General features: G+C 37.1%; 1 protein-coding gene and 3 non-coding genes across 4 annotated transcripts; all 4 read right to left on the reverse strand.

Annotated features, from left to right (window-relative positions):
• Positions 1–1082: 1082 nt before the first annotated feature.
• On the reverse strand, positions 1083–1172 carry Trnay-gua (transfer RNA tyrosine (anticodon GUA)). The gene is given in 2 exon segments: positions 1083–1118; positions 1136–1172. It is a non-coding gene; the product is annotated as a tRNA-Tyr (tRNA).
• A 1644-nt stretch (positions 1173–2816) lies between these two features.
• Positions 2817–2911, reverse strand: Trnay-gua (transfer RNA tyrosine (anticodon GUA)). Its single transcript has 2 exons — positions 2875–2911; positions 2817–2852 (listed from the first exon to the last, which is right to left on the reverse strand). It is a non-coding gene; the product is annotated as a tRNA-Tyr (tRNA).
• Positions 2912–3422: 511 nt separating this feature from the next.
• On the reverse strand, positions 3423–3512 carry Trnay-gua (transfer RNA tyrosine (anticodon GUA)). The gene is given in 2 exon segments: positions 3423–3458; positions 3476–3512. It is a non-coding gene; the product is annotated as a tRNA-Tyr (tRNA).
• Positions 3513–4981: 1469 nt separating this feature from the next.
• On the reverse strand, positions 4982–16567 carry LOC144442924 (calcium-activated chloride channel regulator 3A-1-like; the record flags this gene model as incomplete). The annotated part of the gene is made up of 12 exons (XM_078132301.1): positions 4982–5595; positions 5934–6152; positions 6967–7134; positions 7686–7947; positions 8213–8440; positions 8986–9282; positions 9613–9837; positions 10078–10326; positions 11663–11943; positions 12417–12711; positions 15657–15772; positions 16498–16567. Coding segments are annotated over 12 exons (3024 nt in total), but the record flags the coding sequence as incomplete, so codon positions are not given.
• Between the last annotated feature and the right edge of the window lie 393 nt (positions 16568–16960).

Here is a 16960-nt window from a genome sequence, read left to right on the forward strand (position 1 = left end):
CACTGCCACCATCCCACCACTTTCACCAGCCCATCATTTTCACTTGTTACAATGAGAGACATGACCCTTAAAGCCAGGTCATATGTCATAGGTCATCGATCATTGATCGCACAATTATCTACATCTGTGTACTTACTGCGACATTTAATCCAAATGAAGTGATTTTTTATTATTTACCATGATAATATAGTTCCGATAGATTAGTCATAAATGGCGGCACGTAACTCATTTAACTAACACTGGACTTCGTGTTAAATATAGTCACAAAACAGAAGAAGATGTAGACTTGCATTGAACTCTTGACGATGAACTGACAAGGAATCCCAAGTTTGATGTCGAAGACAACCAAGTACGACACACTCCAATATTTGTCAACGAAATGTATTACATGCTGACTTAGCACTGATATATATGCTACTAAAGATCTTCAGTGATCTGACTCTATATGCAATGCATTCATAAACATCCAATCGATGGACTCAGTTAGGCCTACGCCGACCAAGTCTGCTGCATTAACAATAACAAACCCGCAGTGAGTGAGCCGTCGTAAACAATGCAATTTCACATTGAGAGAGTGAGTCAGCGTAAACAATATGCCATTTGACACAGGTGGAACATTTCATATTATACGTCTTCCTAGTTTATATGACGAAACATCATAGAGCAGTTAGTTATCATAAACACCCCCTGGCATGCATCAACTAATACACTACGTGAAACGAAATATGCCATTCAATAGAAGGTCGATCGGTCACCGTAGCAACCTAGTTTCGGGCTCACGAATAATTAAATGAGGGATACTTGTTATTTAAATTTCTGAAAATAGAAGCAAACAATATTTTTTGACCTCATTTTCAGTTAGAATAAAACAAATCAGCTGTTACGAGTACGCACTAATACATGCAAATATCCAACTTTTATTCGGAACAGAGCTTTCATCCAAAAATGAAGTCTTGGAACAATTCAATTTCTATCAAAACCTACATTTTCCCCAAAAGATGTACGTACCGCTCCTACACCAAGTATTTCGCTATATGGGTTGTATAAATCAAATCATGCATGTTTTCATAAAAAGAAGTAACTCCTGCGAGCCGGATTTGAACCAGCGACCTAAGGATGGCCATTTGAATATCAACTACAGTCCTCCGCTCTACCAACTGAGCTATCGCAGGAACTACATACAACGGAAAGTTACGAAGACCATATACCCAAATTGACACCCTGGAATCGCTTACCTAGTATCTTATATCTAAACTTTGTGTACCTTACTCCGATACTTCGTATCAATATTCAATGAAATATTAACCAGTGTGTCTCATACAGACCTGTATGAGGTTTCTAAATAAACTGGGGTACTATGTACACTTAAACTCTGACTGAAACCAGTCATAAAAGTTATATATATTCATATATCATCATAAAGAGACATGTCGTAAATATTTTAAAGTTTACTTTACGTTCTTAATTATGTAATTTTGCTTGTAGTTGTAGCCATATCTTTGCTTGACCGAAGCTGGGCCAACCAGTGAGAACGTCATTGACGACACGAAGGCTACAATCTGCAAGGGCGCCATCGGATGTGCACATGATAACAGTGCACGTGGAGATTTAAACGGGATAATTACGATAACGTTGGCTTTTAAAAGACGCATATGAATGTTGTTAAGCAAATTATAATAATAAGAACGTACGTGAATGTATGGGATGGCCTCAAAAGTGTAGCATACCAACCTGTTATTACATAGAGTACAATATAATAACAAGAACAAACTGTCTACATCGTTCAAACCTTAATGGGTTGATACATGATCACACATCTCTTGTGAAATTTATACAGAGTATTAAAATGTTACCTTTGAAAGGACATGGGCCAGATCTTAACGTGTTTCTGCTGTGTCGTTTTTTGTTTAATCTGGCGTAGCGGTTTTTCGACTTCTATGGATGTGGATGTGCTGTTCTATAATATTGTATGTAATGCAGCACAAGTATGGTTAATGATTACGAACAATCATAAGATTTGTAACATCACAATCAAATCAAATACTAGAAAACATTTGAATATGATATACATTTTGGTTATACCCAAAATTGTCACTGACATCAGGATACTACTAGTAGTAAAATATATATACTGTTACAGCGTCTTGCAAAATACACACACTGTTACAGCGTCATTCGGGTTACTGTTCACTCGTTCTGTTTATACAACCACATAAAAACAACACTAATTTCAACTGCACCTTGTATATGTTAAAATCGCAAAATTCATTTTCATGCTACATTTAGTCTGAATGAAATAAAACCATTTAAAACATACTGCAACTATATACAGGCGCCAATATTTTGATTGCTGCATTTCATATCTGGTTAGTTCATTTCATATCTGGTTAGCTCATTTCATATCTGGTTAGTTCATTTCATATCTGGTTAGCTCATTTCATATCTGGTTAGTTCATTTCACAGTCAAAATGTAGTAAGAAACTGCATTCATTCAAGCTAGCATATACAGTTTCCTATAAGTTGGTTTCTGCGTGCACGTGGTTGTATCGAACAGAGCGATAGAACAACAGCCTGCAATGCGCTGTACATAAACCTATATCCATTAAGTATTTACTCTAGAGTTTAGACCATGTCACATATAACCTGTTGAAAGTTTAAATATGTTGTTTATCGACTTTCTATTACATTTTGTACTTATCGATATGTTGACACTCCCACGACGATAAAAACAACCAAGTGTGGTGTCAGTTGTTGATATGAGCCAACATATGCTGGATTGTCAAAATCATATTATATGAATATTGTGAAAAAATGTTTCCTTCGAGCCGGATTCGAACCAGCGACCTAAGGATAACTGTACACACAGACTTCCTACTACAGTCCTCCGCTCTACCAACTGAGCTATCGAAGGCAGCCATGTACGCGTTCACTTTCTGTTATCACTTTTACATTGCGTTCAATTTTGGTTGATCTAAAAAAAAATCGTTTACGAAACAAATGAGAAAGTGTGAAGTATTAGACTAAACGTTGACAAATTTAAAGTATGTTGTGTGTATTGGTTGAAATTTTAGGGCTCGTTGACATGTACATACATTTTAAAGTAGAGAGGCAAAAGTGACGTCAATGAATGATATGTCCATATATAGACTCGACAGAAAATAACTAGTCATGTAAATATATTTTCAATCGAAAAAAAAGAGAAGAAAAACTCAAATAAAACAAAACAACAACAAAAAATATTTCTGATATTATCTTTTCGTTGATTCCAACTTGAAATACAGCCATGGTATCATAGAAAACTGATTTGGTTCTTTTATTCGTTACATTTGCAAATGTATTGACTTTTTTTTTTATAATACCGATAACTCAGTTGGCATGTAGAGTTCATAGTCTTAGTTTAAATAATAAAATGGGGTAAAAACTCCTTCGAGCCGGATTCGAACCAGCGACCTAAGGATGACCGCCATATATCCGACTACAGTCCTCCGCTCTACCAACTGAGCTATCGAAGGCTTCATACATACGGCAGAAAGAAAGTTTAACTTGTTGTCCAATTTGAAAGTGATGGTATCTTATTCCATCGATTTAATTCCTAACTAATGTTATACTAGTATGTGACAGTGATATTGTTTTTGTGCACAGTTGGATTTAAAAACACGTATGGCAGATATGTTTGCTATTCCGATTTTTTTCAGAAGGCGAAATTCAATTGTATTTCTCACTTTCTAATGTATGGATACAAATATCACACAAAAACATCTTCATGGACGAACGCACTTTTTGTTATGGTAAAATATACTGCTATATCATATGTTAAAGGCACTCCAACAGAATGATTTACGGTACGATCTCATTTCATCTTAAATTTCCACGAACATGACAAAAACAAGAGAAGCAAAGTTAGTTCCCGTTGTACCGTTGAGGGCACTCGTCATAGCGAGTGGAACAACGTTTATACAACATGTAACTACGGCAAAGAATAAGCACGGCCACACAGAATACATTTACTCGTTTATTACATTTAGTTATAAGAACGTAAAAGTACACATTTCATACTTTGACTACGGAAATAATCAGACCAATGAAAAGAGAAAGATAAATTGACTCTGTAGTCCCCTAGCACTAGTACGTTTACATTTTAGTACGCTCATGGTCGCGTACATTCTATAAGCAAGGGGAGGGGAGGGGTGGTATTGACTGTACTCGTACTCTGATGAAAGACTTTTGCCAACGATAATTATGACATGTACTTCATGTACTATTCTTGTGCTAATTTTACGACATGTGTATAAGAACGTCAATTTACCTTTCTATTACGTAGATTCAAGAGTAGCGCAGTGTTCTGAGGCACGATATATCTTTGAACAGAGTGCTTCTGTGACCCTATGGATGATGATTGGTATTTATTTTGGATTTTTAATATAATAGATTGAACAGACTTTAAAATAGGAAGTCATGATGATGAAACAGGTTTATAAATTAAGAACAATCTCCAATAGCCATCGCATACAGCAACGTCTAAGATTGATTAGGCTGGCTACCTGTACTGTGGCTTTGACTCCTTCGGCAAATCACGTATTTTTGAGTCTGGTAAATCGAGTTATGAATGGTCAAAATTTTATCAATACGATTACGAATACATTGATATATATATATCATCAGCCATATCTGATGATCACAAAAGTGTGAAACTCTTGAGTTATGGCTTAGAATCCTTGGATTATTGTCTATTATTCCCTGCTACTAATATTGCATTGAACACTATTTTACAGCCTTTTGTATTCGTTTTATTGGTTTGTATTTTTACTTATTGGTATTTTTAATGTATATATTGTATATTTTTATCTCGACACTGTGTGAGAAGAACCTTTGGCTCAACAGTCTATCGAGTTCAAATAAAGTCTAATAATAATAATAAATGGCCATTGTGACGTCAGATAAAACAATGGCGCTAAGATCTGAATAAAGGATCACGGTGAATCTAAATTGATACTGTTGGTAGAGCAGGCTCTACTCTGTTCTTGGGTGGGATGACATAATTTCCTCGAGGTGGTGGTTCATTCAGGTCTACTTCACCGGTCTCCATTTCTACCAACTTCGTTTTCGGTTTTGTCATAACAGTTTTGTAGGCGAACGCAGCAATAGCCACGACGACACTGACAACTGCAACTGCTGCCATAGTGCTACCAATAACGATTGGTAAGGATATGTTGGCATTGCTCGGTGGCTGTGTCACTATGTTGTTTGGTGCCGTAGTGGTTGTATACGACTTGGTAGTCATGGTTACTGGCCCAGGCGTGGTTGGAGTACTAGTACTACTGCCACTATTGGCGGCTTTGATTACTATTGCAGATGAAATCACATTGGAAGGATCGCCTTTGTTTCCTGCCGCATCACGTGCTTTTATTACAAAGAAATACGTGACGTTTTCTTTAGTTTTGGGCATCTGTAAAGTCGCCATTTCTGTCTCTCCGAACGGTTGAGGTGACGATAAGTTACCCTCTACCACATCGTCATTTGTCAGTAATTTCCCCGTAGTGAAATTTTGGGCTAACGAACTAAAGTTCTGACTCAGTCGAAGGTCGTATTCATCAGCTGAAATTTGTAAAAAAAAACAAACAAATAAATAAGATGTTATCCATCGTTTTGATATTGCCGTGATGAAAAAAATTGAAATCATGACCACCAAATAATTAGACAACACAAGGATTTCAAACAAATGGATATGCATATAGAAGAAACTGTCACACACACACACACACACACACACACACACACACACACACACACACACACACGCACGCACGCACGCACGCACGCACGCGCCAACAAACAATTGCATACAAATGAATAGCAGGACAAATGGTTTACTTTTGATCATTTCTGTAAAATCTGCGTTTTCACACACTTGATATTTTCCACACGTTACCTACCTGTGCCTTTATCATAGTCATTTCCCGGTGCTGTCCATGACAACGTTATCGTCTGGTTGTCGTATGACGTATCAACTACCTTTAGATCAGTGATTCGTGATGGCGGAAAATTATCACCAGGGGTAACCGTCACCGGAGCCTGAATAGCTCCCCCTGACACCACTCTATTGAAACCTCCCGTCTTTTCTGTTTTGTTACTGGTCTCGTCGTCGGGCTCGGCTGCAATAACAGAAAAAGCATATTAACTTGTATCTTTGATAAACTGACATATACAAATAGGAACCTATAAATGTGTATAGAAGTCGGTGACCCGGTTCATGTGGTTCAGATTGTACTCATCAAAGAAAAGAAAATGTTCATGTTTATCTACTTGTGGGGTGACCCTAAAACGAATGACAACTCGAATGACAGAAAACGAATGACAGCATTTCCAGTATGTAAACAGTGGAATGACACCCTTTTCTACATTCAGTTAGTTGAATGACACCCCTTGCAACGTTAACAAGTGGAATGACAGCCGCCACTCTATAGCATAAGTGGAATGACAGCATTTTCAATGCTTTGAAACTGGAATGTAGAAAAGGGTGTCATTCCACTGTTTAAGTACTGAAAATGCTGTCATTCCAGTTTCAAAGTATTGAAAATGCTGGCATTCCACTTATGCCATAGAGTGGCGGCTGTCATTCCACTTGTTTAACAGCGCAGGGGGAGTCATTCAACCAACTGAATGTAGAAAAGGATGTCATTCCACTGTTTACATACTGGAAATGCTGTCATTCGTTTTCTGTCATTCGGGTTGTCATTCGTTTTATGGTCACCCCTACTTGTGCCTCAATTGTACAAGACGTACTCCAGCGAGGAACCTTTCCGTCAAGTGAAATCAAAATGACTTGCAATCTTGCAACTCATGTCACTTGATTATGTGAAACACTAGTAAATATTCAAGTATAAATTGTGATCTTTATTTCAAATGAAATAAGAATGACGCTTGCTTGCTGAGGACGTCGAAGATATTGGGAAGTACTACACTTACGTGGTCTTAGTGGCAGAACTCTACTGCTAATCACTGTTCCAACTTCAGCTTCGCCATCTTTGTCTTCAGCGGTTACTTTGAAATTATAACGACAATCCGGACATGTTGACGTCACGAAATCCAGGAATACACCAGAATACACACCGTCATCCTTGGTATTGTCAACACCTGGATCGATACAAATGGTTGTTGTAAATGTTGATCCACCGCTTTGTATTTCCTTATTTTCGTTTGTTGTAATTTGGGTAGAAACGCCATTCGAAGATCAAACACTTTCATATCGATACGTAGGCTATACCCGGATATTCACATTCAGTTGTCATCAATAGGACGTTCGTCAAGTTTTAATTTTCAATGGGTTTTACACAAAAGCTACAGGATGATGAAACTTAGGGAATTCTTTTTTCACCACTATAGACTCTCGTTGTGCATGTACGAGAAATAACAGGAGAATTTTTATGTGCTATGTTGGAGAGATTCATTTCGGCCTCATGCCGTGATATGTAAGCCATATGTGCAGACCAATACTGACAGGTTTCCTTGATAAAATGTCTCCTGAAAGTACAAGTCGACAAATAGAGATATCTGTACCATCTCTGTGGAATATTGTCAAACGAATATTTCGATATACCGTTCATCCACCATTCTACATGAAAACTATCAAGTAATGATACAATATAACAAAATATAACAAAAACTAACAAAATGTACAGCGTTACCTGCCCCGTTGTCCAAGAGTGACACATCGACAGGAGGATGTGTACCTGGTCTTTCAACTGTGGCTGTGACAGTAGCTTTCAGTACAGCTGTATAACCTCGGCGAACTTGGGCATGGATGTTGACTCGTGGCGGAGTACTAGATGACAAGTCATTCAGTGTAGTGGTTACACGTATTGGCTGAGTGTTATCTCTGGCTTTAGATTGGATAGATATCTCTATATTTTGTTCAGGACCGGTCACTTCGTACTGCCACTCACCAGGCTACAGGGTTGAAAACAAGCACAGGGAAACAGAAAATAGGGTTAGTAACATGATCATGTTGTACGTATTTTGTGTTTGTTTGGGAGTGTCTGTGAAATCATTTCGTCACCTTTGAACCCTTGACGTATACGTAATTTTTGACGTCAAAGTACCGACCAATCACTGCGTGCTGAAAACATTGTATCGTTAATATCTCTACATTTACAACACTGTAATTCAGATTACAGTATGATTTACTGTAATGCATTGAGTAAATCACACACACCTCAGCAATTCCAGAGATTTCAACAGACACAGTTCTCTTCCCGTCATCTCTGGTGTACTCAGGTGAAGCGCTATCAATGACGTCACCATTCGGTCTATACACTAACACAGATATTGCTGACGTAGGCCACAAGAAGAAGAAAATAGTCTCTTTGCCGATGGTTGCATCGATGAAAGTAGATCCTACAATTTTGCCACCGTTCGGCAATAACGACTTCTCACTTATCAACTACAAAATAAATGAAATAATTTATTAAAAACATGTCAATGAAAATGTCGTAATTTTAGCACTTTGCATAATCATGATAATAGGAATATGATAGTATTATATCTTTGATTGATTGATTGATTGATTGATTGGTTGGTTGATTGATTGGTTGGTTGGTTGGTTGGTTGATTGGTTGGTTGGTTGGTTGGTTGGTTGGTTGGTTGGTTGGTTGGTTGGTTGGTTGGTTGGTTGGTTGGTTGATTGATTGATTGATTTATAAACCACCCAACACGCATTGCCCAGGAAGGTTCAGTGTTAGTGCAGGAGGAAACCGGAGTATGTACCTGGAGAAATTTGTTCGGTAGTGTATAAACTGGTTCGGTAGAGTATATATTGTTTAATAAATATTGTTTTCAAAGTCCTCGTCATACAAAGTGAAACCATACAAAACATTAAAACGATTGATTGTTACTGAAGTGAATTGTATGTGGAATATCACAAACATCCGTTATTCTAAGTCTCGATATGTGTTTGTGTATTCTGTGTGATAAGTTTTCATTACTTACAGTGATTGGTACGGTTGAACTTGTCCCAAGTCTATTGGTAATGGTAGCTGTTAAGGCGTCGTTGAGGGCAGTAGAATTGTCACTTTCTGTGTAGTAGAATGGAATACCACTGGTGTCCCTAGATAGACTGTCCAATTTAGGGTCTGCCTGACTACTGAATGCTATAGTATCTACAATGATTTCCTTGGCGATTAACGTTGGTCTGACGTCGTCAATATAAGGGATAACGTTTTCTCCACCATCAGTGATTAGGATAATAATACCACCACGAGCACTGGTACCGCCATTTTCCAAAATCTACGGAGGTTGAACGAATAGTACAGTAGTGCTGTTTGATATATACTTTTTGTTTTCTCTTGCTGAAGTGTACTGGCAATTCACCATTACACACATAAAGATTATATACATATACAAATATATCATGTCATATGCATATTATATATATTTTAAACCCATTTCCTACCGATATCAATATCCTTTTTAAAGATGATATACCCACTAATAAACGTTAGAGTAGACGCTCATCTTGACACACATATGCACACACACACACACACACACACACACACACACACACACACACACCACCACCACCACCACCACCACCACCACAACCACCTTCCTCACCTGTATTGCTGCATTCAGACCACATCCGATGCAAGTTGACGATTTGGTTACAATTGGCAATAGATTCGCTAGAAGGTCTCGGTCGGGGGTAGTCTTTACTTCTCTCAACTGAGATAGAATGGTTGCCGTCGTATCAAATTCAACAATACCTACGAAATGGTCATCTGGTATCGTAGTTCGGATGTACTTGGTGGCGATTTGATTCTGGATCCCGATACGATCGTTCTAGATAAGACGTAGGTGATATTCTGGTCAATAAATGTAAGCACTCCAATGAATTAAAAAGGTAATTGTTTGTCACTAAAGGAGACCAAATGCTTGCTGGTAATATCCATTTACCCAATATGGCAACTATCCAAGATTGCATTATATGTATATGTAATTGACGTTTTGGTGATTGAAGGATGGCAATATTTGGTGATTAGATTCTATTAGTAATTACAATTATGTTAATTGTCAACTTACAAGGTTCATACTTCCCGATACATCAAGTACAAGTACGATACGTAGTGATGATGTCTTCACAATTTTAAAACTTGGCGTGGTGTCGGTTACAGCTCTAGGTCCATTGGCGCCATTTCGGAAATCGTCAGATTCTGACATAATGTCCCAGGCACTCTTGTAAGAACATTTTATATTCTGTTCGTTCGGGGCCATGGGGTTATGGAGGGACTTCTTATCACCATTTTTATCACTGTGGCAGAAGTCTACAACCTTGCAAAACATGGAAATAAAATGATACAATACATTAACAGACATATAAGAAACAGGCACATACATACATACATACATACATACATACATACATACATACATACATACATACATACATACATACATACACACATACATACACACACACAAACAAACAAACACACACATACACATACACATACACAAGATGCATATTCCTCGCTATAAAACACTACCCGAAGCGAACAGGAGTAACACATTCAAATTATATATGCAGTATGCACTAGTTTAATTTTCACAAAGTAATAATTGCTTCCAATACGTTGATTAGGTCACAGTCACGTGGCAACGGAAGACATGTACAATAGTAAACTTAAAAATCATTGCCAACTTTAACAATGAAACCAAACATACAATTTCAATAGTTGAAAAAACTACTCAACTAAATTTGTTGTTGGAGATCTTGAAGGTTTTTTTTTTAAATGTAACGTTCTTTAAAGTGTTCAATGACACTTACAGGCCACAGCACTACTAAAATTTCATGCTCTGAAATGTAGTCTCGTGAATTTCAAATTTTTGTTGGTTATGACCTATCCTAGTACAGCAGTTCATTGATCCCAATACCCTACCACATAGTAATATAGCGTCTATACTACAAACATCTCAATTTTTAAAAAAACCAAACGCACGCGCATTGCTATGGGCGACACCTCGCTTTCCCAAAACCGAAATTGACTTAACTTTGCCAATTTTAAAAGTTAATTTCGCATATGGAAGCGATAAACTCACGATGAAGCAAACAGTGCAAATAATCTCTTAAACTATTTTCCTATTTAATTTTTACGACAACGACTACATCCTGGTTATAGAACAGATGTCACCCACCTGTACTCAATTTTAACTGGCAACTATATTGTGATCAAAAATGTCAATGTTATGATTTCCTGCAAAGTCGAACTGGTCACATAATTTGTTAGTTTGCGGTTTATATATTTTGTCGATGGAAGTAAATTACTGCATAACACCTTAAAATTCGCTTTTGATTACATGTCAGCTGTGAATGTCAAACATCAAAATACAGCCTAAAGCATTTGGACAATTTAGGAATGTAGTCAGGTCATAAATTGGCGGCCGAAACCTCAGATCACCAAAGTGGTCTGAACTAAAACGTAGTACGCCGATTTTTTCCTTGAGAAGTGCTAGTTTGCCAAGGATTATAGGAAATAAATCTTAGGACTTATTAAGTTTATCCCATTTAATTAAAAAATGTTTAGAAAATTTCTACCTAATATCACATGCAAGTTATTAGAATTTTAAATGCAAACTTTTGGTGGCTGAATTAGTGAAACGAACTTACCGAGTCCAAGAAACTCATGAACATAAATGACCCAGTCGCCTTGTTATTTTCCAGATCTGGGAAAAATCGACAATATTCGTCCGGTAACTGACCAGAGTTTGGTTTCCTGTTGCATTTCCTTCCGGTCTTTAAACTGAGTGTCTCTCCCGTGACTTTCTCGGAACATCTTGTGATCTCCACTTTTCTCTTTTCGTCAAGGTAGAAATGTTTGTCATTCTCTGTAGCATATTCATCAAATAGTCCCCATCGTAGATGTCCCCACTCGTGGACGATTACTCTCGCTGTAATTTAAGTCAGGAAAGTTTGGTGTGTCTAGTCACGTGTCTAGGCACGTGTTCGATGAACACAACATGGCATGAAAAAGATCAAATCGAACTGGGGCATGTGAGTGTTCTTGGATATAACAAAAGGTGTGATAGACTCAGTGAGTCTGTCAAAAACTGATAGTTTATATGGAACTAGTAAAGAAAAACCTGTGCCTGGGTGAACTCTAAATCGTTGAGGAATGAAAGCTAGTCTATCCTTGTATAAAGGACAAGACAATATAATTAATGGTATTCGTCCTCAACAATCGTTAAACTTTGACTTTTACAAATTGACTATAGACCTACATTTAGGTGCACCACAATGGCGTCGTATTTCAATTGCTAAATTTTGACTTGAACAACGGACATTAGAAAGGTTTATAGTTTAATGATTTGAACACATGAAAGGTACAATACAGGTTGGAGCATGGATTTAAAATTTATATTACCTGGATCTCCATAGGTGTACAGAGTCCAGTCCTGGTCGAGCACAAACCTCGGTGTGAGATGAGTGTACTCAGCTTGTTCACCACATCCTCCAAACTGATTTGTGTAAGGGCTATCTCTGTAGTAGTCGTTCGCTTTATCAATGATGACATTTGCAGTGTCGAATATTTCAGTGGTTGCTGGATCGCTTGTTATACTGTCACTCCATGTTGTTGGTATTAATATGGTAATCTCTTTAAAGAATGCTCGTTGTTTTGTTGCCTGGTAAAGCAATCTCGACGCGTTCGTATATATTTCCTGTTAAGCATTGAGGGAAAAAGTAAACTTTACATTTTGTGTCATCATGATTAGATCAGACAATATGCTGACTAAGCATTTCATAATTTGATGACGTCACCCTCCTTAAGGTTATAATGATCGATAATGGTAATTTTTACAGTGTTTTCCCCACATTGTGCTCTAATCTCTTTACGATTATTACCAATAGCACAGACTTATATCGGCACAATAGACCTTCATATCCCCAGGAGTATATGATCCATTGCAGCCTCTATAACCACAACGGATTAAAGCAAACAACTCCAACAAAGGATATTTCATCCTTTATCCTACCAGGTCCCCAATTATACACCTGGCTTGACTGAGACATAGTCATGGTTCAAAACTAGCCCAAGAACTTTAGCCTCACTATTTAAACTATTCAACCATATGATTCCAAAGTGTCTCAAACTTTCCAACATTTCCGTAAAAAGAAGGCATAGATAGAGTATTTCAATTACTGACGTTGCCGGCAGATATATACATTATACCATCAGATAAACTATGCTAAGTCAAGGTATACACCTGATATCATTATACCATCAGATAAACTATGCAAAGTCAAGATATACACCTGATATACACATTATACCATCAGACAAACTATGCTAAGTCAAGGTATACACCTGATATATACATTATACTATCAGATAAACTAAGTCAAGGTACACACCTGATTTTACGGTTGTAAATAATGATGTCATTGACATTCCTGTAAAGGGGTAACACGTTATATATAGATGTTGTAATGCTAAATAGATCGTTCAAATCAAAAGTATTTCGATGTTTCAAATCAATGCTTGAACCATAGAGATATTTCAGCTGTGCTAATTATTTTAAATTTAGAACGGCGCTGTCAAGATTTCGTTGCTCTTCGCATCCTTTGCAAATTGAGGGGACGTCACGAAAACATTCCAGCTGACCAAACTGTTTTGTACATTGTAAATACTGTATCACGCATGACGTGTACTGTATTGGGGACGAGTATCATTTCTTTAATAGCAATTTGTCTGCATTATAAGGACCTTCGAAATGAATTGTTGCCAGCAAGGTGGTTTTGTTTAAACCCTTCCTATGATAAGTTCATTTAACTTTTGAATTCTGATAATGTAACTTGTTTAAATGATTTAGCTTTATCTATTAATTTTGCAAAGAAAACTAGAGAGGAATCTCCCTATATGAACTGAATTTGTCGAAGTTATTAGAAGGACATGTTCATATGCATTTTAAATTTTTTTTGACTTTTTATAACTTATTATAGAATAATCAATCTGGTTTTCGCAAGTTTCACTCATGTCAAACAGCCCTCACAAATATAACTAATTCATGGTATCAAGATATTGATAAAGGAAACCTAATAGGTGTTTTACTTCTAGATTTCAGAAAGGCTTTGACCTTGTTAACCATGATACTTTATTACAGAAGTTGAAAATGTATGGCCTGTTCAGAGAAGACTTTGCTCTTTTTTACATCATATCTTCAGAACAGGTATCAATCTATATCGTTTAATGGGGTCATAAGCGATGCTTTCCATGTTTCTGTTGGTGTGCCATAGGGGTCGATTTTAGGGCCGCTGTTTTTTCTGCTTTTTATCAATGACCTCCCACTAATCTCTGAAAAGACAAATATGTACATGTACGCTGACGATACTGCAGCACAGGCTATTAGTCCTCATATTAATGAAATGGAATCCAAACTCAACCATGATATAAAATTAATCACACAATGATGTGAAGGTAATAGCATGTGTTTAAATTTGCAGAAAACCAACGTGATGGTCATTGGAACATCTCAGAAAAAAGCAAGAATGAATAATTGTATCAATGTTACATGTGGCAGTAATAAGCTAGAATGTATTTCAAATGAAAAGCTCCTGGTGTAAATATTGATGATGCACTGACCTGGGAAAAACAAGTGAACACTGTATGCAGTAAAAAGGCTTTCAAATTGCATCACCTCAAACCTATTAGAACTTTTTTTAACTCAGAGAGCAAAGATTACTTTTTACAATTGTTTTATATTACCCCACTTTGACTATTGTTCCAACATATGAGGACATTGTTCCAACACACTTTTACTCCGTATTGAAAGACTACAGAAAGTTGTTGCAAGAGTACTCTTAGACTCTGATTTCAATACACCAAGCCATGTTTTATTTGAGTCTCTACAGTGGCTTCCTTTTAGAAAACGAATCATTTACAATGAAGCCATTTTAATGTACAAAGTTCAGAATAGCCTGGCTCCAAATTATCTCAATGATTTTTAGAAGTATTCAAGAAGTGCATACTCGTAATACACGTGCTGCAGCCAGAGATGAACTATACATTCCAAAACACAGAACACAGATTTTTAAGAAGAGTTTTAGATATAATGGAGTTAAAATATGGAATGATTTAAGTATTGATGTCAAATCCTGCACAACTCTTCAGTCTTTTAAACGTAAATGTAAATGTAATCTTTTAGAAAATTTGTTAGTTTTGTAGTCGTCTTGTTGCTCTTCTGGCTTTTGCCATTTTACAGCCTTTTCTGTTCGTTTTATTCGTTTGTATTTTTACTTCTTGGTATTTTTAATGTATATATTATATATTTTTATCTCGACACTGTCTGAGAAGAGCCCTTGGCTCAACAGTCTATCGAGTTTAAATAAAGTCAAATAATAATGATAATAATAAACGTTTGTAACATTGTTTGCTCTTTGGGCCTGTGGCCTTATTGTTCTGAATATATAGAACAATATATATATGATATATATCAAATATATTTATACGCCATTTTCATATTTTAAACATTGTTTCTCTTATATGAAATGTATCCATGTTACAATTCTAACTTTCCATGTAGTATTACGATTAATTCAATCTTTCTTCAGCAGTTTTAACCCAGACGCCAAGAAAGCAAAATTTGAGAAGAAAATATCACCTTACCTGAAGTGTGTTTATCAATGCGATATTTTCTGGTACATCTGCATTAATAGCGATCAAAATCCCTTTATATTCATTATTCTGTAGAGAGATTCTAGATCGTGGTAGAGTCCCACACACTCCATGTACTAACAGGAATGAAAGTAAAATGCAAGGTAGTCTCAAAATGCCTGCCGTAAGCATTTTCATCTTGTGAGTATTGTGTCTGTACAGCACACATACACTTCTTATATATTGTATGGTTGGGTAATAAAAAGTGGAAGTGGTATGTACTTGATTAGCATCCAACGTAGAAGACTTGTTTTTAATAAAATAAATCCGAGCAATATAAGAATGTCCAAGAATTACGAACCCGGAACTTGGTGTGTAGTGTAAACATAAAACTACCGACAGTATGCTTGAGTTTGACTATGCGAATGAAACTTTGATAAACGCAATGGTTATTAACCAGCTGTATCCTTACGTTGTATTAAAGTACGGTACTTGAGATTGGCCTCGTATATCAGACATGAATCAGCATAGGTATACATTGTTCTTTGTCTCAAAATTAAAATCAATAAAATGATCACGAGTGAAATGTTCATTTAAGGGAACGAGGAGAATTTACGGCACGGGGCTGGGGAGAAAAAAACATTTGAGGTGCGAGGCTCTAAGGGGGGGGGGGGCAAATCAAGATTGAAGGGTAAAGCCCTGCTGGCTAACTAGCTCCAAATATAGGTTACAGCTCAATGTGAGATCTCTCCTTGCAAAGCCCACATCTATTTGCAAAGAAATCTCTTCTTGTGCATGGACACTGAAGTCAATTGCCACTGTTATTTTAATGTAGTGTACCATACAATTGCACATCTTGAGAGAGAGAGAGAGAGAGAGAGAGAGAGAGAGAGAGAGAGAGAGAGAGAGAGAGAGAGAGCGAGAGAGAGAGAGAGAGAGAGAGAGAGAGAGAGAGAGAGAGAGAGAGAGAGAGAGAGAGAGAGAGAGAGAGAGAGAGAGAGAGAGAGAGAGAGGGAGGGAGGGAGGGAGGGAGGGAGGGGGGAGGGGGGAGGGAGAGAGAGAGAGAGAGAGAGAGAGAGAGAGAGAGAGAGAGAGAGAGAGAGAGAGAGAGAGGAGGGGGGGGGGGGTTAGCTTGGGTAAGGGAAAGATATTCTTTATCATTTTGGAGTTATGTGTTGTTTACTTTTAGTTGTAGCAACGATCGGCAACAGATATTTCATTTCTTTATGGTCCAATGGAAACTATGGCTACAGGTGCAGTAATCGGGAATGAATCATACTAACTATCAAAATATGGCCATGACGTCGTCGTGTAAA

This window comes from Glandiceps talaboti, chromosome 1, assembly GCF_964340395.1.
Source record: "Glandiceps talaboti chromosome 1, keGlaTala1.1, whole genome shotgun sequence".
Taxonomy (NCBI): domain Eukaryota; kingdom Metazoa; phylum Hemichordata; class Enteropneusta; family Spengelidae; genus Glandiceps; species Glandiceps talaboti.